Here is a 22,972-nt window from a genome sequence, read left to right on the forward strand (position 1 = left end):
AGTTTTTCTTTTTTATTTTACATTCAGCAAATAAAAGAGGAAATTGAAGGACAACAACGACCAGTTTCGTCTTGTTTAGAACAAATACGTCAAATTGTTTTAACCGGAGCTGATGTTCTTTCGACACCGGAAGTAGCAACATTGGAAAATGCTGGAAGAGAATTGCGTACACGAGTTGAACGTGTCGCTGATCGTGTTACACGTTTATTACGACGTCTTGAAGCTATTCGTGATGAGCTTAATAAAATATGTGGCGAGTTAAGTATTTTCTTCAATTGGTTACAAGAAGCCAGACATCGTCTTGAAGACAAGGAACAATCATTGGCTGACTTAAAACATTTAACAATAAATAGTGATTCTATACGTGAATTCGTATGCGACGTTATAGGACACCAAGCTGATCTTCGATTTATAACAATGTCAGCACAGCGTTTCGTCGATGGCAGTAAAGAATTTCTATCAATTCTTAATGATTTCCGTACTTCATTACCAGAACGCCTACCCCATATTGAACCAATATCGAATGCAGAGAGTCCTATCCGCCAAGAAGTTTCATTGATATCGACGCAATACAAAGATTTGTTACATCGCGCAAATGCACTTCAGGACCGTATATCCGGACTTAATGGCTGTCAACGAGAATTCCAAAATGCTTTGAATAAAGCAGACGATTGGATTCGAAATATGCAACCACAAGTTTCGCGGGTTTTATCAGAACCGCTTTCTGCCGACACAAAATCAGCATCCGATCAAATGAATAAAGCAAAATCGCTTCACAATGATTTGTTATCTAATGGCCGTTTGATAGATGATATCGATCAAACCTTAGATGATTTAGTAAAAATCTTGGGTAGTCAACTGAGTCCAAACGAAGCGAAAAAATTGGAAAAACCTGCTTTGGAATTGAAAGGCAAATACCAAAAAATGCTTGACACACTCGGTGAACATTGTAAAATCCTCGACAAAACATTAGTACAATCTCAAGGAGTACAAGATGCGCTTGAAAACCTGATCACTTGGATAAATAAGGCCGAAGATAAATTCAAAGTGCAATATTGTCCCGCATCTCTTATGAAAGAGCGTTTGCAGGAGCAAATGCGTGAACATAAAGCACTCTATGCCGATGTAACCTCGCATCATGCAACAATTGATAGTGTGCAAGCTTCAGCAAAGCATCTCATGGATTCTGCATCTAATCCACGTATTGCTAAAAATGTTGAAACTAATTTAAAAGTAGTTTCTGAAAAAGTTGAGAAACTCACTGAAAAGTTGCGTAAGAGAGGAGATTTTTTGGAAGATGTTTATAACAATTTGCTAAAGTGTTTGGACGAAATGGAAAGCACAGAACAGGATTTACATAATTTACAAGAAATGATGGATAATAGGGATGCAAATAACTTGCCAATAGATAAAATATCATCGCTCATTGACGACCTAATGGGGGCAAAAGAGAAAAAAGCCCCAGTATACGAAAAATGCGTTGATAACTGTAAGGATTTAATTGGGCAACGTGATGTTACTGATACTAATCCCTTACGTGATCGATTGAAATCGCTAGAAAATCTATGGCGAAGTATTAATGTGACATTGGATGACAAAACCAAACTTTCTAAGCTGAAAGTCGAACAAAAAGTTCAATATGAAGAATTGAAAGAGAAAGTAATTTCTTGGTTGTCTGAAATGGAAAGCGTCATAAGTAAGATGAGTCCTATAGCTCTAGATTTAAAAAAAATTCGTGAACAACATGAGGAACTTAAACCGCTTGTTTACAAATATAGGGACTATAACGATACAATAGACAAAATTAATGAAATTGGTGCTCAATATGATGCACTTTTTAATCCAGAAAGTCCAAATCGTAAACGTATGTCTTATAGTCCAATTAAGAGAGTGAGCCCCATGCGTGCGGCACCTGGAGATGCTAGAAGTCCAAGTCCTATTAAGTTGGGAATTTTATCTCCACTTTCTACCACCTCTAGTGGATTTGGAAGTCGCAGATCCTCTCAAGACGGCTTCCAAATTTCGGAATTATCCCCAGTTCAACAGCAATTAAAAGAGATTAATAATCGTTACAGTTTGATTGGCGTTCGTTTAACAGATCGACAGAATGAAATCGATAATTTGACTGAAGAAGTCCGAAAACAGTATGAGAATTTGAAAAATTTGACTTCGTTTTTGGATCGAATTCAGCGTCAAGTTCCGAAAGAATCTGCATCAAATAAAGATGAAGCAGAGCAGTGTATTCAACAAGCCAGAAAAGTTCTCGAAGATATGTACGAAAAGCAAAGCTTATTAGATACTACTAAGGTACAGATCAAAGATATTCTTCGTCGAAAATCTGATGTTATTGGTGCAGATGAATTAAGATTAGAAAGTGAGAATATAATTGAGAAATGGAAAAGTTTAAGTGAAGCGTGCAAGCGGCGAATAGAGCTTTCTGAGAGACTTCGTGACTTTTTAGATATACACAGCAATTTATCAAATTGGTTGCAAAGTAAAGAAAGAATACTCACTGTTTTGGGTCCTATTTCTACGGATTCAAGGATGGTCCAGAGTCAAGTACAGCAAGTGCAAGTACTGCGAGAAGAATTCCGTATACAACAACCACAATTGAACCATTTTCAAGAAATCGGCCATGATGTACTAAATCGTATAACAAATGTTTCCGATATACAAAATATAAACAAAAAATTGAATGATATTATAGACAAATGGGATGACATAGTCGCACGCTTAGATGAACGTGCCAACAACCTAGGCGGAGCTGCGGACAGTAGCAAAGAGTTTGATGCAGCTATAAATAGATTACGTGAGGCACTACAAAATATCAGTGATAACTTAGATGGATTATCTGAAGATGGTGACAGTCACGAAAACTTACGTAAAATTGAAAATTTGGACAGACAATTGGAGGGACAAAGATCGTTACTTGCGGACGCTGAGCAATCAGCTGTATTACTTTGCAATGTTCTTGGGGATTCTGCTTCTCGAGCTGATGTAAATTCCAAAGTTGCTGCTTTAGAAAAACAATATCAGGCTTTACAAAGGAAATTGGACACGAAAAAAGCAGAAACTGAAGCAGCATTACGAGACAGCCGTCATCTTTCGGAAAATTGTACAAAAATGCTAGGATGGTTATCCGGAGAACTGTCGGATTTGTCTGAGAAACTCCTTTTATCGGCGCATAAACCAACTTTGCAGCATCAAATTGACGCTCATGAACCTATCTATCGTGAAGTAATGGCACGAGAACACGAAATTATAATGCTTACAAACAAAGGAAAGGAATTGAGTGATCGCCAACAACATCGAACTATAAAACGTGATCTGGAGCGAATACAACAACTATGGGATAAACTTCGAAGAGAAGTATCCGATAGACATTCTCGCCTTCAAACATGTATGGAACATTGTAAGAAATATGCACAAACATCGGAGGCATTTTTATCATGGTTGCGAATGGCAGAGGATAAATTAGCTACTTTAACGCCCGGAAAACTATATAAATCCAACATTGAAAATCGCTTACGTGATATTCAAACTCTTCGAAGTGAAGTTTGGAAACATTCGAATGAATACGAGACAACTAGGGGTTCCGGAGAAACCTTCATCGGTTATTGTGACATTGACAAAGATCCAATAAAGTGCGAGTTACAAGATATAAAGGATAGATGGGAAAAACTTAACAATGATTTAGTTAATAAAACGCAAGATATCGAGAATTGTTCAAGGCGGTTATCTGATTTCAATGATCAGCTAAGAAATTTGGATAACGCTGTTAGTCGGTGTGAAGATCGTCTAGCTGCGCATGATGCATTAGGAGGTGCTGCAAAAGACCCAAAACTTCTGGAACGTGTAAAAGCTATACGGGATGAATTAATAAAATTGGAAAACCCTCTAAGTGAATTAAAATGTATGGCAAAGGCAATATCTCAAGAATGTCAAGCAACTGGAGGCGATGGCGATCACTTATGTAATGATGTCGATAATATGTTTGATCGTGTTTCCGATTTAAATGTTCGTCTTAGTGATAGATTTGATGAATTACAATCAGCTGCTTCGACCATCTCAAAATTAAATGACCAAATTAAACACTTTTTGGTTGATTTAAGCAATTTGGAACAAGAGATCGAAAACTTAGCGCCACCAGGCCGTGAAGTTAAAGTCGTGAAATCACAGTTGGAAGAAATATCCATAATACGCTCAAAACTAGAGGATATGTATAATCTAGTAAACAATATGGAGCGTGATTCTACTGCTCTTATGGATTCAGGAATTTCCACGGAAAATCAAATTCCTGCTCAAATATCTTCAATACGTAATACACTAAATCGTTTGGATAACCATTGCCGTAATCGAGAACGTGATTTACAGAGCACATTGAAGTCTTTATTAGACTTTAATGATGCAAAAGAACTAGTCCTGGATGACTTAAGAAGCTTAAAATTGGAATTCAATAACTTTAAACCAGTTAGTTCAGAATTAGATCAAATTCGTCGCCAACAGGACGATTTCCGTAATTTTAGAAATCTCAAAGTAGAAGCTCTTTCGCAGCAAATTGTCAAAGTAAATAATAATGGCAATGATCTTGTCAGGTCAGCTGGTAATGGCGTTTCAACAGCAGTTATAGAAAGAGAATTAGAATCTTTAAATGATACTTGGAATAATCTCAAAGAATTAATGAATGAACGTGAAAGACGGTTGGACGTAGCTCTTTTACAATCTGGTAGATTTCAAGAAGCCTTATTAGGCCTTTCGAAATGGCTAGCAGACACGGAGGAAATGGTGGCAAACCAAAAACCTCCCAGTTCGGACTATAAAGTTGTAAAAGCACAGTTGCAAGAACAAAAGTTTTTGAAGAAAATGTTAATGGACAGGCAAAACTCTATGTCTTCACTTTCCATACTGGGCATGGAAGTATCTAATGCATGTGAATCTTCAGAACGAGATTCGATTGAAAGTCAATTAAATGACCTTGTCAAACGTTTCGATCGTCTTACAAATGGAGCTGAACAACGAGAAAATGATTTGGAGGCCGCAATGAACGTTGCCAAAGCTTTTCACGATAAAGTTATTCCTCTGGAGCTATGGTTAGATGGCATAGAACGATCCATCAAAAACATGGAGCTTGTTCCAACAGATGAAGAAAAAATTCAAAATCGCATCAAGGAACACAACGAATTGCATGCTGAAATATTATCTAAAAAATCGAATTTTACGGAGTTAGCAGACATTGCTGGGCAATTAATGCAATTGGTTGGTGAAGACGAAGCTGTGCAATTAGCAGAGAAAGTTCGAAATATATCCGATCGGTTTACTAACGCGGTTGAACAAAGCGAAAATATTGGTTCCTTGTTAGCTGAGTCCCGTCAAGGATTAAGACATTTAGTAATAACATATCAAGAACTGGTTGCCTGGATGGAAAGAATGGAACAGGAATTATTACGTTTTAAACCTATTGCTGTTTATCCGGAAAAATTAATGGAGCAAATGGATTATTTAGTAGAATTGAATGAAAATATTGCTAGTCAGGCACCCAACATTGAATCTACAGTTGATTCAGGCTCCGAGTTAATGAAACACATTTCGAATGACGAAGCTTTACAACTTAAAGATAAACTAGACGCACTTCAGCGACGATACGGAGAATTGGCAACACGGGGAGGTGAACTCCTTAAAAAGACCAAGAATGCTCTTCCATTAGTGCAACAATTTCATGATTCTCATAAACGTTTGTTAGATTGGATGCAAATAGCTGAAAGTGCCTTCACAGCAAGTGAATTTAGTCATGCAGATTTGCTACGTCTAGAAACGGAATTAGTTGAAATGCGACCTGTTATAGACAATATTAACTTGGTTGGACCTCAATTATGTCAACTATCGCCTGGCGAAGGTTCATCTTCCATTGAAAATATTGTTACACGAGATAATAGACGCTTTGATGCAATAGTAGAGCAGATTCAACGTAAAGCGGAACGTTTCCATCTCAGTACTCAACGTGTAAAGGAAGTAACTGGAGATATTGATGAATTGTTGGAATGGTTCCGCGATATGGACACAAGTCTTCGCGAAGCCGATCCACCTGGCATCGAGCCGGCATTAGTGCGTTTTCAATTACAAGAACATCGATCAATTAATGATGACATTTCAAGCCAAAAAGGTCGCGTTCGTGATATTGCCGCATCATCCAAAAAAATTTTGAGAGAATCTCCACAGAGCGAATATATATCTGCACTCCGAGAAAAACTAGATGATCTGAAAGAAATCGTTGATTCCGTTGCTCAAATATGTGGCGAACGTCTAGGAATATTAGAACAAGCGTTACCTTTGTCGGAACATTTTGCTGAATCTCATACCGGCTTATGCAGTTGGTTAGATGATATGGAACAGCAAATTTCGAGGTTCAGCATGCCAGTATTGCGGCCAGATCAAATAACAACACAACAGGATAAAAATGAACGACTTCTGCTTTCAATTACTGAACATAAACCTTTGCTTGATAAGTTGAATAAAACAGGCGAAGCCTTAGGAGTTCTTGTATCTGATGATGACAATGCTAAAATAAATGATGTTCTTGATTCCGATAACGCTCGTTATTCAGCACTTCGTCTTGAATTACGTGAACGACAGCAAATGCTGGAAAACGCTTTGCAAGAATCAAGCCAGTTTTCAGATAAATTAGAAGGCATGCTCCGAGCTTTAGCTAATACCGTGGATCAAGTTAATCAACTAGATCCACTGTCAGCGCTCCCACAAAAAATAAGAGAGCAAATCGAAGACAACGCGTCATTAGCCGATGATTTGGATAAACGTTCAGATGCCTTTACGGCTGTTAAAAAAGCAGCTGATGAAGTTATTGCAAAAGCCGGTAATAAAGCAGATCCAGCTGTACGAGATATTAAGTCTAAACTCGAAAAATTGAACAGCCTTTGGAATGATGTGCAAAAGGCCACGAAAAATCGTGGCAGCTCACTTGACGATATCTTAAACGTGGCAGAACCTTTCTGGAAACAATTAAATGGTGTAATGGGCACGCTTAAAGATCTGGAAGAAACATTATCATCACAAGAACCTCCTGCTGCCCAGCCACAGGAAATTCAAAAACAACAAGTTGCCTTGCAGGAAGTTCGCTTTAAAATTGATAAAACTAAGCCAGAAGTGGAGCAAGTGCGCCGCAATGGTAGCAATTTGATAAATATGTGTGGCGAACCCGATAAACCAGAAGTTAAGAAACATATCGAGGACTTAGATAACGCATGGGATAATATAACAGCTCTATATGCAAAACGTGAAGAAAATTTAATTGATGCAATGGAAAAAGCAATGGAGTTCCACGAAACTTTGCAAAATCTAGAAAAGTTTTTGAATAAAGCAGAACGTAATTTTGAACGGCTTGGACCAGTAGGGTCTGACATTGATGCAGTGAAGAAGCAAATTGAGCAACTTAAGGAATTTAAAAACGATGTTGATCCGCATATGTTGGAGGTAGAAGCATTAAATAGGTAAGTCATAATTACTTTAAATGTATATAGTCAACGGAATGATAGTTTTGGGTGAAATTTGCTAATGATAATTTGCATTATAAACAGGCAAGCCGTAGAATTAACAGATCGTACATCTATTGAACAAGCTGCATCGATTAGAAAACCATTGTCAATTGCTAATCAACGTTGGGAAACCTTACTGCGCAGTATGGTAGATCGTCAAAAACAATTAGAACACGCTCTTTTACATCTAGGACAATTTCAACATGCCCTTAACGAATTACTTGTATGGATTGATAAGACGGATGTCACCTTGGATCAATTGAAACCAGTAACTTATTAATATGTAATATATTTTCTTCATTTTCTAAGCTCATTAATTTTCCAGATACCAGGTGATCCACAACTTTTGGAGGTAGAGTTAGCCAAACTAAAAGTAATTGCGAATGACATTCAAGCTCATCAGAACTCCGTGGACACTCTAAATGATGCCGGAAGGCAGCTTATTGAAACTGAGAAGGGAACATTGGAAGCTTCCACCACACAAGAGAAATTACGAAAATTAAACTCCAAGTGGAAAATGTTGATACAAAAGGCATCTGATCGTCAACATGAGCTTGAAGAATCTCTACATGAAGCACAAGAATATATTGCGGAAGTTCAAGATATTCTTGGATGGCTTGGTGATGTGGATGCTGTTATAAGTGCAAGTAAGCCAGTTGGAGGCTTGCCCGAAACTGCAACTGAGCAGCTAGAACGGTTTATGGAAGTTTACAATGAACTAGAAGAAAATCGTCCCAAAGTTGAGGCTATTCAAGTTCAAGGTCAAGAATATATCAAACGACAGAATCAAATTAAAGTACCTTCAAGTAATCTACAACATACGCTTCGTACATTAAAACAACGATGGGACGCAATAATTTCTCGGGCTTCTGACAAGAAGATCAAATTGGAAATCGCATTAAAAGAAGCTACTGAGTTCCATGACACCCTTCAAGCATTTGTTGATTGGTTAGACCAAGCTGAGAATCATTTATCAAATGCACCGCCTGTGTCACGAGTTTTACGAACAATCCAAGATCAAATGGAAGAACATAAAATTTTACAGAAAGATGTTAGCACTCACCGTGAAGCAATGCTATTACTTGATAAAAAAGGAACACATTTGAAATATTTCAGCCAAAAGCAGGACGTAATTTTAATAAAGAATCTCCTAGTTTCCGTTCAGCATCGTTGGGAGCGTATCGTAAGCAAAACTTCTGAACGTACTCGTGCCTTAGACCACGGTTATAAAGAAGCAAGAGAATACAATGACTCTTGGAATAGCATTATGCATTATCTTAATGATACAGATAAAATGCTAGATCAAATAATTGAAGAAGCATCGAAATCAAAGGAACCTCTCAAAATAAAAAAACTTATTGCCAGGTTGAAAGATACACACCGACAACTAGCAACAAAACAAACAATTTACGATACTACAATGCGTTCAGGCAAAAGTCTTCTAGAAAGAGCTCCAAAGAGCGATGAAACAACACTCGTTAAAATGCTGTCAGAACTAAAGGAAAAATGGTCAACGGTGTGGTCTAAAAGCATTGAACGTCAACGTAAAATGGAGGAAGCGTTACTTTTGTCCGGTCAATTTTCTGATGCGCTTAGTGAATTACTTGATTGGTTGAAAAAAGCCAAACATCGCTTGAATGAAAACATTTTGGTGCATGGAGACCTAGAAACTGTGCAAGGATTAATAGAACATCATAAGCATATCGAACATGATTTACAAAAACGATCAGCTCAGATGCAAGGTGTACTGAGAACCGGCAAAGAATTAGAAAAATCTAGTGATAACGTCCAAGTAGAACAACAACTAAATGACCTTCAAATACTTTGGAATGAAGTAAAAGAAGCAGCAAATAAACGAAACGATTGCTTACGCGAGGCACTGAAAGATGCTGAAAAATTGAATAAAGAAATACATTCACTGTTTGATTGGTTAGATCATGCGGAGCAAAAGTTACGTTATGCCAAGAATGCTCCAGATGACGAAAAGATAACACGAGAAATGATCACGATGCATACTGAGTTTATAAAAGATTTGCAAAATCGTGAGATACAGAAGACCCAAACATTCCAGTTTGCTGAAGAAATTATAAACAAAGCTTACCCAGATTCCATCCCAATAATAAAAAATTGGCTGTCAATAATCCAAATGCGTTGGGATGAAGTGCTACAATGGTCTATTAATCGAGAAACTAAATTAAATCATCATTTACAATCACTTAAGGACTTGGATGATATTATCGAAGAACTTTTGGCTTGGCTTAATGGATTAGAGGCGACACTATTAAGTAATATTCAGTTTTTATTCAATTTTAATCACGATAAATATAATTTATATTATGGTTAACATTATTTGACCAATTGCTAATACCTCTCTAGCTATTTGTTTCAATTGCATAAACCTAAAATAAAATTTGTATTATATCTGAATCTCATCAAATCCTATAACTTAGCTTCTAAATAATTAGTATATTTTGTACAAAACTGTTTTTACATTTACAGTTGTTTTCCGTTTTATTAACATCTATATGTTGTATATTGGTAGATTTGGAAAAAGAAGCTTTGCCGGATGACATTACAGAATTGGAAAAACTCATTGAAGACCATAAAGAGTTTATGGAAAATACTGCACGACGACAAGTAGAAGTGGACCGGGCATGTAAACCTAAACAACCACCTTCAACTTCACGCAGAAGCATGTCACGAGTATCTAAAACGCCAATGTAAGTTTAATTATATTAAATCCATACATGGTCACAAATATTTTCATCTCGTTTTCTATGGCAACAGTTTGTCAATTATTAATTACCTTCAACCGTATGGAAAACCTTTTGACCCTTTTTAGGTTTGTGTGCGCCTAAAAGTTATTAATAATTGCGTAATGATCTACATAATTTCTTTTATTATATCAATAAACAGAAGAGTTCAGTTTGTTTTAAAGACCACATATCTTCTGGTTCACTTTCTTCTTGTTATTCAATAGCGAACCATTCCATTCACAGCGAACTTTTAATTTCTCAATCCCGCTTTGTAGAATTATTTTTCTTTTGCTATAACTTGGCCACATAACTGATCCATCTATCCACGTTTTGTATTCTGTCCATTGCGTACAGTCTATTTGAATGACTGGACTAAAGTTTCATTGATGCAATTAACCTGATTTAATTATTATTATGAATCATCAAATCGTGTATATAACGCGCCGTCGCCAACTACTTTTACATTAGTAGATTAGTAGATAATAGATATATATATATATTTTAGAATAAATATTTATATATTACATAATACGTTTTTTCCTACTTATTTAAATCTTTTGCCAATATCATTCAATTTGGAACCATTTGGAAATATCGCCGGCTACAGTCATGAATTAGGAGAGAAATTCCCTGATGGTAATTTACGAAGACAAAGGTACGTTGAGTACATTTCAAAGACTGAAATCGTATAGTATTAGTATATGATATAAATAAAAAAATACAGTTGAACTTCCATAACTCGAATTTTTGAATTGGCAATAGAAGTCAAATTTCATTTTTCCTTTTTTTTGTGGATTATGGTGATTCGATTTAGGGAAGTTCAACTGTATTTTTATACTCTCGCAACCTGTTGCACAGAGTATCATAGTTTTGTTCACATAACGGTTGTTTGTGTCACCAAGAAATATAAGAGTTAGATATAAGGTTATATATACATAAATGATCAGGATGACGAGTAGATTTGAAATCCGGATGTCTGTCCGTCCGTCTGTCCGTCTGTCCGTGCAAGCGATAACTTGAGTAAAAATTAAGATATCTTAATGAAACTTGGAACACATGTTCCTTGGCACCCTGAGGAGGTTGCTTTCGAAAATGGGCAAAATCGGTCCACTGCCACGCCCACAAAATGGAGGAAACCGAAAACCTATACAGTGTCATAACTAAGCCATAAATAAAGTTATGAAAATGAAATTTGGAACATAGGATCCCATTAGGGAGGGGCACATTTGGATGTAATTTTTTTGGAAAAGTGGGCGTGACCCCGCCCTCAAATAAGTTTTTTTGTATATAACTCGCAAACCAATAAAGCTATATAAGCCAAACTTTCTGCAGTCGTTTCTTTTAGCCATTTCCTTATACAGTCCAAAAATGAAAGAAATCGGATAATAACCACGCCCACCTCCCATACAAAAGTTAGGTTGAAAATTACGAAAAGTGGGTTAACTCCCTAACGAAAAACGCCAGAAACACCAAATTTTACATAAGAAATGGCAGAAGAAAGCTGCACTGAGATTTTTTTACAAAATGGAAAATGGGCGTGGCGTCGCCCACTTATGGGTCAAAAACCATATCTCAAGAACTATTCGACCGATTTCAATGAAATTCGGTATATAACACTTTCTTGACACCCTGATGACACGGGTGGAATATGGGCGAAATCGGTTCACAACTACGTCTACTTCCCATATAACCCAATTTTGAATTCCATCTGATTCGTTCACTTTATAATGTATTCATAAGGAACCAATGAAGCTAGCGGAATAAAACTTTACACAAATACTGTATTTGAGCTGTGACATCACTTGTGGAAAAATTGTCAAAATCGGACCATGACTTTTCAAGGCCCCTGATATCGAACATGAAGAACTCAGTGCCTAAGGTTAATTTTTCACCGAAAATATAGGTAAATCCCTCAGATATTTTAATGTAATTCATTCCCTCTGAATTTTTTTCTTATAACAGTTTCTCTCTGTACCTGAAATGGTAAAAATCGGGTCATAACTTCCCCCAGATCCTATATACCTAATTATAAGTTGGTGGTGAAAACGAGTGAAATCGGTTTAGGAATTACTTCAGTCCCCATATACTATTTATGATGATTTTCGTTATTCTATTGAACTTTATGCCGAATATATGGGTCGAATTGTGTTGTCTTTATAAAATTACATCAATAAATTGCGAGAGTATAAAATGTTCGGTTACACCCGAACTTAGCCCTTCCTTACTTGTTTTTATTTATATACTAATACTATTTATCATTATTTAAGTATTTTGAAATTTGGTGTTTTCTTTTTTCAGTTTCAAAGGCTCTCGAGACCAGGGGCTTAATTCTCGTCGACTTAAGTAAGTATATGTAAATACACACACTATTATACCACGTTCGGAACGACATTGAAAACATGTTTTCATTGAAAAAATGGGTTTTCGTTCGAAAACTTGTGTTTTCATCCATACAAAATCTGTCAAACGAAATCACAGTTTTCGCTGAAAACTTACATTCCACTCATTACAATCGATGTCTGCTCTAGTTTAGTCGATATAATTGGAAGACATACCCTAAGACTATCCCCAAATTGTCAGTTAATATTTGTTTACATTTTAAAAAATAATGGAGAAAAAACAAAAGTACAAAAAAAGAAATTCCTGGGGTGAGAGGGAGGCAGCGCTCCTAATTGAATTGTGGCGAAATAAGGTGTGTGCTCTTCGCGGGCCCAGAAAAAATAGCCACATTTTAGAAGAAATGGCAGTGGAGTTGCAGCAACAAGGTGTGCTATTCACAGCGGCCGAAATTAAAACTAAGATGCATAATCTGTCGGAAAGGTACAAACAAACAAACTTTTGTTCATCATTATTTAATTGGCGGCCCAAGTTCCTTTATTATACCTAATAGGATGAAACGTTGTTTGTACAACTCTCCTATATTTTTTGCAAGGCAAATGTGCTGAATTGTACGAGTCTCTTGAAGAATCACCGTTGCGCAAGATATTTATCTGGCTTTTCAAAGCCAATACCTTCATTATTAACATTTTCTTGTCATGATTCAATAAAACACGATCGTTAATAATAATTATAAGCAAATATTAAAATTGAATTTGTCAATGAAAACACAAAATGTCGGTCCGAACGTAGTATAACGGTTCTTTGTGTCACCTAAAACTGAACTAGTTACATATAGCGTTATATGTACCAAAGTGATTAGGGTGACGTGTACAGTTGAAATAAATGATTATAGATTTATTTTAATGCTTAAAAGTTTATTAAAATTTATGTTATATAAATTCAATCATTCAATATTGAGTTTCATTATTATTTTTCATAAGAAATGTTTCCAATAAAGGCTATTTTTCGATTTTTTTTTTGTTTAAGTGATTGTACTTTTAAGAGAGCTTTATTATAAAATTTTTAAAATGTTACATCAATATCTAATATATATGTTTTTTACTTTAGTCGCTTAACTCCTAGTCGTGATACGCCAGACCGAGATCGCTTACCACATTACGGCCCCCGATTTTCACCAAGGTATGTGACTATAATAATAATTAACTTAAAAGAAGATATAATAAAATATACATATGCATTTTATCATTAGAATTTACGAAGAAGATATTGTAGCTTATGTGTGTAAATTCAGCATTAATAGGTAAAAACATAACATATATTTCCACAGCGTGAGTTCGGTTGCACAAGACATAGAATTTCGGTCACCCCGCGCCAGTTTATTGTGGGATAAATGGCGTTATGTTTGGATGTTGTCATGGGAACGTCAGCGGCGCCTTCATGAGCATATGATGTATTTGAAGGACATGGAACGAGTACGAAACTTTAGTTGGGATGATTGGAGAAAGAGAGTAGGCCTAAATAATTATTAACATAAATTTATTGATTTTAATATATACTATTTTTTTAGTTCCTTAAATACATGAACCACAAAAAATCACGTTTGACGGATCTGTTCCGTAAAATGGATAAAGACAACAACGGTCTCATCCCGCGTAGTGAATTCATGGATGGCATATTAAACACAAGTACTTATATTAACCAGTATTATGTGTATATTGCAAAAGCAATAAAAAATATATTTTTCCCTTTCAGAATTCGATACATCCCGCATGGAAATGAGTGCTGTAGCAGATTTGTTCGATCGTAATGGGGAAGGTCTAATTGATTGGCAAGAGTTTATTGCTGCTTTAAGACCCGACTGGCAAGAGCGCAAGCCTGCGACAGATTCAGATAAAATACACGACGAAGTGAAACGGCTAGTTATGCTTTGTACTTGCAGGCAAAAATTCCGTGTATTCCAAGTAGGAGAAGGCAAATATAGAGTAAGTCATTTTTGTAATATCTCCGAACATTCTACGTTCTACATGTAATATGTTTTTTATAGTTTGGGGATTCACAAAAGCTGCGTTTAGTTAGAATTTTGCGCAGTACTGTTATGGTACGCGTCGGCGGAGGTTGGGTTGCCCTTGATGAATTTTTGCAAAAGAATGATCCTTGTAGAGGTAAGTTTTTTACATCCCATATTAAATGGGTATTCCATAGATAAAATAGATATACTTTATTATATATAAGTAATAAAACTGTTTTAAGTAGTTGATTAGATATTTATATTCTATTAAAATAACTGCAGTTTTCATAATAAATTTCACAATAACCATATTAGTCACATTCATTTCAACAATTTTTCATTTTGAATATATTGGCAATAGATGTTAGTTAATACTTTTAACCATAAAAGGTATGTAATAGTGATACTAAAGAAATTAATTTAGCTCTCTTGAAACGAGTTACCATACACGCAGGCATGCTTGCAAATGTCCCTGCGTAAGCCTACTATACTTTATAAATAAAATTTTTATTAGATGTGAATTAATTCATATATAATAATCAATATATTGCATTTTATAAATATTTCGCAATCTACCAAAACTTAATTCAAATTCTAAATTTATTTAATAAGTTATAGAACTTTTAAAATTTCCAAAAACTTTATTGGCGCTGGATTCCGTTCTGTTCTATAAAATGTTTACAAATCATCAATAAGACAAAATTTAGGTTCTTCTAAAAAGTTGCTAGTAGTTTAGTATATATATAATTTCAATCATACTGTCAATAATTATTACAATACTATATCGACTAAACTATAACAGAACTACAAAAAAAAGTTTTCTATTAATTATAATGTATAATTGCGATCATGTTAATTATTCTACCATATTTAGCTTTAATTTATAGCAATGAATTTGGTATGCATATTCAATTAAAACATGCCCCATGCCTTTGCTTGGATACTGTTTTAATTGGAAATATATTATATTCATATATTCTTATCATTATGTTATCATTAAATATAATATTATCACCAGCTTGGTGCTGAAACGGAAATGGTCATTTAACAAACAGAAAAATCGAAAATTTGTAGTACTTAAAAATTTGCAAACTATATAGAATCGCCACGATCACTTACATTTTGCTTTTGCTAACATGTAACACTAGTGCGACTAAGAAGACACGTAACGTTTTTAGCATGATTCCATGTCTTTAATTTATTTTTATATACGCTGTGATTCATTTTATTTTAATCCACATTTATCGCTTACAACTTAATTACCACTGTCGCCAAAACCACGAACGAGCATATACATATTTACATAAAACTGTTTATGAATCGAAAACATTTCATTCATGCACTACTTTAGAGGACATTCTTTTGCTGTAATCATTTATCTTTTTTTTTTTAATATTCACATTCAGATGTTGAACATCTTCTCTGATATCTTTCCAATTCCCATTATATCGCCAATAAGGTCCCCTTATAGCGCTCTCAAATAACGTAATGTGTTGAATAAGATCATAACATATTGGCTAAGTACATAATTTTCTTCCAAATAAAAATATATTTGAATTATGGTTCGCACATCTTTTTTCTGGTATAACATTCAATATGTTATGTTGGAATTGAGAAAAAAACTTACATAAGAAGCTATAATATTCAATTTGTCTGATTTTTACTGATGTAATTATAGAGATAATTCAGTTGTCCTTACAGGAAGCTATATTTTTACGTGGGTATAAAGCTCACAAAATAAGCCCAAATCCGAAGAGCACTTCTTCATATATGATGCATAAGAATTTCATACCTTTATATGTACTCATTAACTAAAAGTATTACTAACTACATACATATACTAAAATAAAGATAAATTTTGGAAAGCTTGTATTTTGCCTTACATGAAGGACAACGATTTTTTTATTATTTTTTCCATGACTCCAGTATCTCTAAAATTATTAAATTTATTATTACGAGGGCTGCTATATATATTTCTGGCCTAATAATGAAAATAGGAATATTTATCAACGAAAATGGTTTTATTGTTTTTCAAAATATTCTCCATCAAGATTTATACACTTTTGCATGCGCTCAAACCAATTTTCGAAGCACTTTTTTTGAGCGATTGTCAAATTGTGCGGGATCCAACGAGAACAAACCTTTTTTACGGCCAGGTGTTCATGCAATATCGAATGTATGCTGGTGGGAGAAATGCATAGGCATGCCTCTATCTGAAGGTATGTTACATGACGGTCTTGCATTATCAGTTCACGTACGGCATCGATGTTTTCTGGCACAACGGCTGTTTTTGGACGACCTTCACGGAATTCGTCTTTGAGCGAGCGTCAGCCACGATTGAATTCGTTGTACCAGTTTTTCACAGTGCTATAGGATGGTGCTTCATAGCCATACAAAGATTTTAGTTCATCGATGCACTCTTGTCGCGATAATCCACGTCGAAAGTTGTGAAAAATGATCGCACGTGCTAAAAAATGTAAAACTTTCCAATGGAAATGTCAGATTGTACCTGGCAACACTTAGTGTTGCCTAGGCCAGAAATATATATAGCAGCCCTCGTATATATTATTTTCATTTTTGTAAAATCATCTATGGGCATAATCATTGAATCCGTTTCGATCGAAAAATGGTTCGATACGATCGAAAAATTTTACGGTGCAAACATTGAAACCATAACGAAAATAAAATTTCGATCGAAGTGAACTCCCTTACCGACTTGTTAAAAACATTCCTCGGCTAATAGATGTAGAGGTTTACGTTTTCACTTTGTGGTAAAGCGGAATCAATGATTGCAAGAAAATTTTCGATCGTAATCGATTTCGCTGTGGATTCAATGATTAGGCCCAATAATTTGGATATAATTTCAATATATTTTGTTTTCGGCACCTCTTTTTATGCTATGTTGTCTTTATTCCTTACTTACGATGCTATGAGTCCGCATGGGTTTTATGTTAAATCATATTCGGCTATTATTATTATGATTTATATTTAAATTTTTGTTTTTATTTCCTGTTTATAACAATTTGTTTATCTTTTGTTTTATTTTGCAAACCTGTTTACTGATCCTGAAACCTTATATAATACCATAAAATGTAAAACGTACTTCATATCGACGCTGACCCTTATATCATATGTGACTGTGTACCCATGACGTAATTTAATGCGTTGCTGCTTCATTGTTTTACAATAAACCGATGTACTGCCGATGCCTAAAACTGTCCAAATCGCTGTGGATTATTATTTTATTTGCTATCGCTTTTTAACAATCACTGAATGATATTGCAAAATATAACTGCTGAGCAGCTAAAGGTCGTACTAATATTGAATTACGAGAGCAATTTATTTTGGCGGATGGTGTATCACAAAGTATGGCGGCATTTACACCTCGTCGTTCCACACCAAATGCCACGCAAAATGGCAGCATGTCACCCTACATGAGTGGACAAGGTCCCATTATAAAGGTAAATTAATTAACTATATAAGGGTAACCATAATGTTTTTCCGCAACCCATCGGACAACGAATGTGTTTATGTATATGTGAATCTCTTACTTTTCGCGGTGTGATTTTCCTTTTTGGGAGAAAGTGTTAAATGTGGTTTCTTTATTAAAGCCATAGCATGCCTAAAACTAGTTACGTGCAGTAAATATTCATTACGTTGATTTGAATACAAAATAAAGAGAGGGGAAACCTTTATTTCTTGTATATATAGTTTCATAACGAAAATTATTTGTTAAACTATAATTAAACATATCTACATGGAAACGAAACATTACATGTAAAATTCAAAGTTTTTTAAATGATCATGTGCCGTTTGCGCCTCAAATTATTAGTTTACGTTAGTAAAATATTGACAAAGTATATTTACTAAAATCTCTAGCCGATGAGCATTTGGCAGAATTAATGCCAATATTCGAACGCATACGTACTCAAGAGCAAGTTCCATGTGCTTTTCCCATTCATATGGGTTCAGGAGGTACAGTATTTGTACGTTGTAATAATAGTCGAACTTTACCATTAAACCCACATGTACTACACTGTCATCCCACTACACACTGGGTAAGTGAAAAGAAAAAAGTTATTGAATAGCAAAATCAATTAAATTTCGAATTTAAATATCTCTATTCACTACACATATATATTTTTATATTTATTTATTTATTTATTATTAAAGGTGCGCGAACGGTCAGTACGTTCTATACCAATGTCACGCCCAACCCGATCCTCACAATCTGCTTCTACTCCCGATTCCCTAAGCGATAATGAATTTGGTCAAACTGGAACATCAGGTCGGTACACTCCTCGAAAAGTTACGTATACCAGTACTCGTGGTGTTGTAACTCCGTCAGGATCTAGATCAGGCTCTAAACCTAATTCGCGTCCTTTAAGCCGACAAGGTTCTAAACCACCTTCCAGACATGGATCGAATCTATCACTGGATAGCACAGGTAAACGATTGAGTAATTTGAAAATATAAGTATATTTAAATAAAGATTTTTAATTATACATTTTTTTTTTTGATAAAACACCTCGAATATAACGAACATTCTCTTCAGATCAGTAAAAATTATCTGTAGTTTCCTGAGACATTGTCAATGTTCAAAATGTATTATTCGTTACAAAAGCAAGACTCTGGATTATAATAGAACATTGTTTAAAAATATTTTTTCAATTTATTTAGATGAAACTCCGCCATCACGCATCCCACAGCGAAAATCTTTGACCATGGGAACCGGTCCCACATCGCGGCCAGCCCGCTTATCGGTGACATCAGCAACCGTGTCTGATGTAGGTACGTCTGGAAGGAAAACAGTGTCGGGATCAGCCAGTCCGGCACAGTCAAGGTATACAAAATATAATATAACTCATCAGTTCTTATTCAAATGCCTTTAATATTTATATGTAACCTGAGCAAAAAGTATTTTTTTCTAAACTTCTTTCACACAAAATAATATACCAATACAGTTGACACCTGAAGTAGCATATTATTAACATAACTAGTAGCAACACGATAATAAATACATTCGTTTTAAAAGTAAAGGATCGGATTTAAAAATATATAAAATACTTTTACAGTTAATATTAAAGTTTCAATGATAAAAAACCACTATGTCGCATCTAATTACATATATTAATTTAAGCTTATATGGACGTTTATGAGATTTAGGAGACGTGTAAGAATAATATCTTTGGTATTTGAAATTTATTTATTTTATTCATTATGGTCTTTAGAAAATAAATATAGAGCATTTTCAAACTTTTCCGATATGCATTATTGTTGGACGATAAATACTATTGTATGCTCATGCATGTTAAAAAAGGAAAATCTAAATATGTTTCAAAAAATATTAACGAAATACTCAACTGAAATTGAAGATAGCGGTATTTGTTAAAACTATTGTTATATTTTATATCTCTAATTGTAAATGTGGCACATAAACCAATTTCACTATAAACACTAATATTTTTTTAACTATGTCTTATCTTTATAAATTGCATATGAAACTAACACATCTACAATTAACCCAATTCCGAATGGTATACATGGATAATTATTGGTGCAGCAATGGTGGTATGAGTAGAGCATCCAGCATTCCACGATTAAGCAGCTATGGCTCTAGGTAATTGGACTCATCTTTATAAATATTTGCACTATTAGTTGTTAAAAGCTAGACTAACAGCACAAAGTATTTAATTTGTTTAAATCTCGTAGTCGTAATGGCTATTAACATTATTTTTGCTAAGCGTTTTTATTTTAATCTCAGCATAAGTTTTCAATTTATTTTTTGTTTCAATCCATGTTAACAAAAATAGAACTTTCAAAAATCAGTGGATAACGCAAATTTGGATTCAACTTTGGCGAGTGCTTTGCTTTATTATAAAAATTAGTTATTGGGCCTAATCACGATTCGATCACGTTGAAACTGTTTAGAAAATAAAATTAAAGTGAGCTAGATCACTTACCTATTTATTAAAATACTTTTTGCGGCTCATAGATAAAAAAATGGACCATTTTATAGTATTTATGTAAACAATCGCTGATGACACACTAAACAAAGCGAAAGACTTAAAAAACATCAGACAAAGTAAATACTTTTTGCCCTCCCTCCATATATCAGACCAGAGTTTCACAGGCATGCAAAGTTTTGGATGTTAAACAGTAACTGCAACAGAAAATATTCAGGCTGAGATCCTTATAGTAAGTAGCACTAACAAGAGACCAGTTGGTGCAATTTTCCCCAACCCAAATTTAAATTAAATCTTCATCATATATGACGCGCTGACCAGATAATGGAAACTAACTAACTAAATACTGATGCATCCTCCTCTTTAGACGAATTTTTATACAACCTTCAGCTTAGATGTCACTATCACTTGTATCGATCGTTGTATCGATTTCAAATATTTACAAAAAAGCGAAACAAAAAGATCAGACAATTTAATTTATCATACTTATCAAATTTGTCGAGAAAGCAGTTTTACTTTTCCCCTTTGTTGTAAAGCAATGATTGGATCATATTTTTGATCGAAAAACCATTTCGTATCGAAATCGAAGACGCTGCTGAATGAATGATTAGGCCCCATATTTACATAGTAACTTATTATAATTAACATAGTAACGAAATACAATTAAATCCACTGTTCTAATATTTAAATGTTGATAATGCTCTTAGCAAAAATCACGAATATACCTTAGTTGTTTGAGAATTTTTTGACGATAAACAGCGCTAGCATGCGAATGAAAAGTATTTAATTATGTATTATAATATATGCATTACTTACCACATCAATCGAAGCCAAAGCAAACCAAAAGACATTTACGCTAGATATTCCACAATTGCTTATGATTGTTTAAATGTTAATTATATTTATTCACCTCTCTAGAAAAAATACTAGTGGGAACACAACGCCTTCTGGTGCGCGTACACCTCGCAAAGGCTCCGGGGATCCAACCATAAGTTCGACTATGAGATCGCAAATGCAACGAGGAACCACACCAGTTAGTAAACGGGAACCATTTCGCCTTTAAAATTATTTAAACCAATTATGCGATTTCAAAGGAGTTAATGGGTGCCGCTTTTCATTTTTATCTACTCAATCAATAATTAAGATAAAATTGAACGCTTAAAAGACAACGAAAACTTTATAATAGTATCCTTACCCAACTAATATTGTTATCGATTACTTTACTAATTTATTTTGTTTTATTTTTCGAAAGTTATTAGATTTTGGAACATTTAAGCTTACATCGAATGTTTATGGTTCCATAATGCTTGATTGTATACATATATAATATACTATTTGAAATTTAATAACCAATCCAGTTAAAAGTCATATAACTAAGTTCCAAATATGTTTTAAGTGTAAAAACAAATATATATATACCGAATTATGTAAATTTAATACATAACTAATATTTTAATAATAATTTTATTAACACTTTTGTATTTTAATTTGTTTAAATAAAAAATGTATTTGCGCAACTTTTTATATACGAAATGTATTTATTAAAAAAATTAACGGTAATTTTGGATTCATTTTATTTTCAATATCTATTCATTCTTCTACACTAATTTTTACGCCTTTAAAATATTACCCACGATATTCAGAGGGTTTTATGTTAAGATATTTATTCTTCCTTTTTTGTATAAAATAAATTAAGATAATGAATGTAACTTTGTCAAAATTGATTTTCATATATTGCATACGGTTACAGCTTATCAAATTTTTGGCAATAAATGACAAAGTTTAAATTTTCATAGTCCCCAAGGAACTTCTGAAGCTAAGCATGTAAACCAACTACATAAAACAAAATTGCGTTCCAAATATTTTAATTATATTACAAAGGACCTATATATATATGTACAATATCAGACAGGAACTAGCATGGCGAACGAATTGTCATCATCAGTGATAGCCAGGCGGCCCTCCAGGCACTATCATCCTTCGAAATAAACTCGGGGCTGGTCCTGGACTGCATTGGAAAACTGAATAGAGTGTGCAGCAATAACAAACTAACACTGTTCTGGGTACCGGGACACAGAGGCGTACAAGGCAATGAACTCGCAGACCAGCTAGCTAAGAAAGCCGCGGCCACCAGACCGGTGGGGCCAGAGTCCTTCATTGCCGTTGGTCCGCAAGTTCTGAGAAATGAACTACTCGAAGGCGAATTAGAAAGTAGGAATCGCTACTGGATTCGGCTGCAGGGACTTCGCCACTCGAAACTGTTCTTAGGAGGGTACCACCGCAAAAGATTCAAGCAGCTAATTGCGCTCCCAAGAAACAAAATGAGACTACTAGTGGCACTCTACACTGGCCACT

At 34.6% G+C, this 22,972-nt stretch overlaps 1 protein-coding gene across 38 annotated transcripts in view; it reads left to right on the forward strand.

Annotated features, from left to right (window-relative positions):
• LOC105219505 (microtubule-actin cross-linking factor 1) overlaps positions 1 to 22,141 on the forward strand; it is a 91,042-nt gene extending 68,901 nt beyond the window's left edge. For 16 of the 38 annotated variants that reach the window (XM_054234035.1, XM_054234034.1, XM_054234033.1 and 13 more), the window contains 16 exons: positions 28 to 7,502; positions 7,590 to 7,815; positions 7,873 to 9,832; positions 10,090 to 10,267; positions 10,911 to 10,958; positions 12,602 to 12,646; positions 13,751 to 13,822; positions 13,971 to 14,151; positions 14,211 to 14,328; positions 14,396 to 14,625; positions 14,688 to 14,805; positions 18,531 to 18,709; positions 18,825 to 19,098; positions 19,332 to 19,494; positions 20,215 to 20,271; positions 21,536 to 22,141. In XM_054234035.1, coding sequence (XP_054090010.1) covers positions 28 to 7,502; positions 7,590 to 7,815; positions 7,873 to 9,832; positions 10,090 to 10,267; positions 10,911 to 10,958; positions 12,602 to 12,646; positions 13,751 to 13,822; positions 13,971 to 14,151; positions 14,211 to 14,328; positions 14,396 to 14,625; positions 14,688 to 14,805; positions 18,531 to 18,709; positions 18,825 to 19,098; positions 19,332 to 19,494; positions 20,215 to 20,271; positions 21,536 to 21,680 — 11,469 coding nt within the window. In that variant the 3' untranslated portion in view covers positions 21,681 to 22,141. Of the gene's footprint in view, positions 1 to 27; positions 7,503 to 7,589; positions 7,816 to 7,872; positions 9,833 to 10,089; positions 10,268 to 10,910; positions 10,959 to 12,601; positions 12,647 to 13,750; positions 13,823 to 13,970; positions 14,152 to 14,210; positions 14,329 to 14,395; positions 14,626 to 14,687; positions 14,806 to 17,954; positions 18,113 to 18,530; positions 18,710 to 18,824; positions 19,099 to 19,331; positions 19,495 to 20,214; positions 20,272 to 21,535 lie in introns of all 38 variants that reach the window. The other 22 variants (XM_054234047.1, XM_029045126.2, XM_054234032.1 and 19 more) reach the window with 6 other exon arrangements.
• Positions 22,142 to 22,972: the final 831 nt, after the last annotated feature.

Source organism: Zeugodacus cucurbitae, chromosome 6, assembly GCF_028554725.1.
Source record: "Zeugodacus cucurbitae isolate PBARC_wt_2022May chromosome 6, idZeuCucr1.2, whole genome shotgun sequence".
Taxonomy (NCBI): domain Eukaryota; kingdom Metazoa; phylum Arthropoda; class Insecta; order Diptera; family Tephritidae; genus Zeugodacus; species Zeugodacus cucurbitae.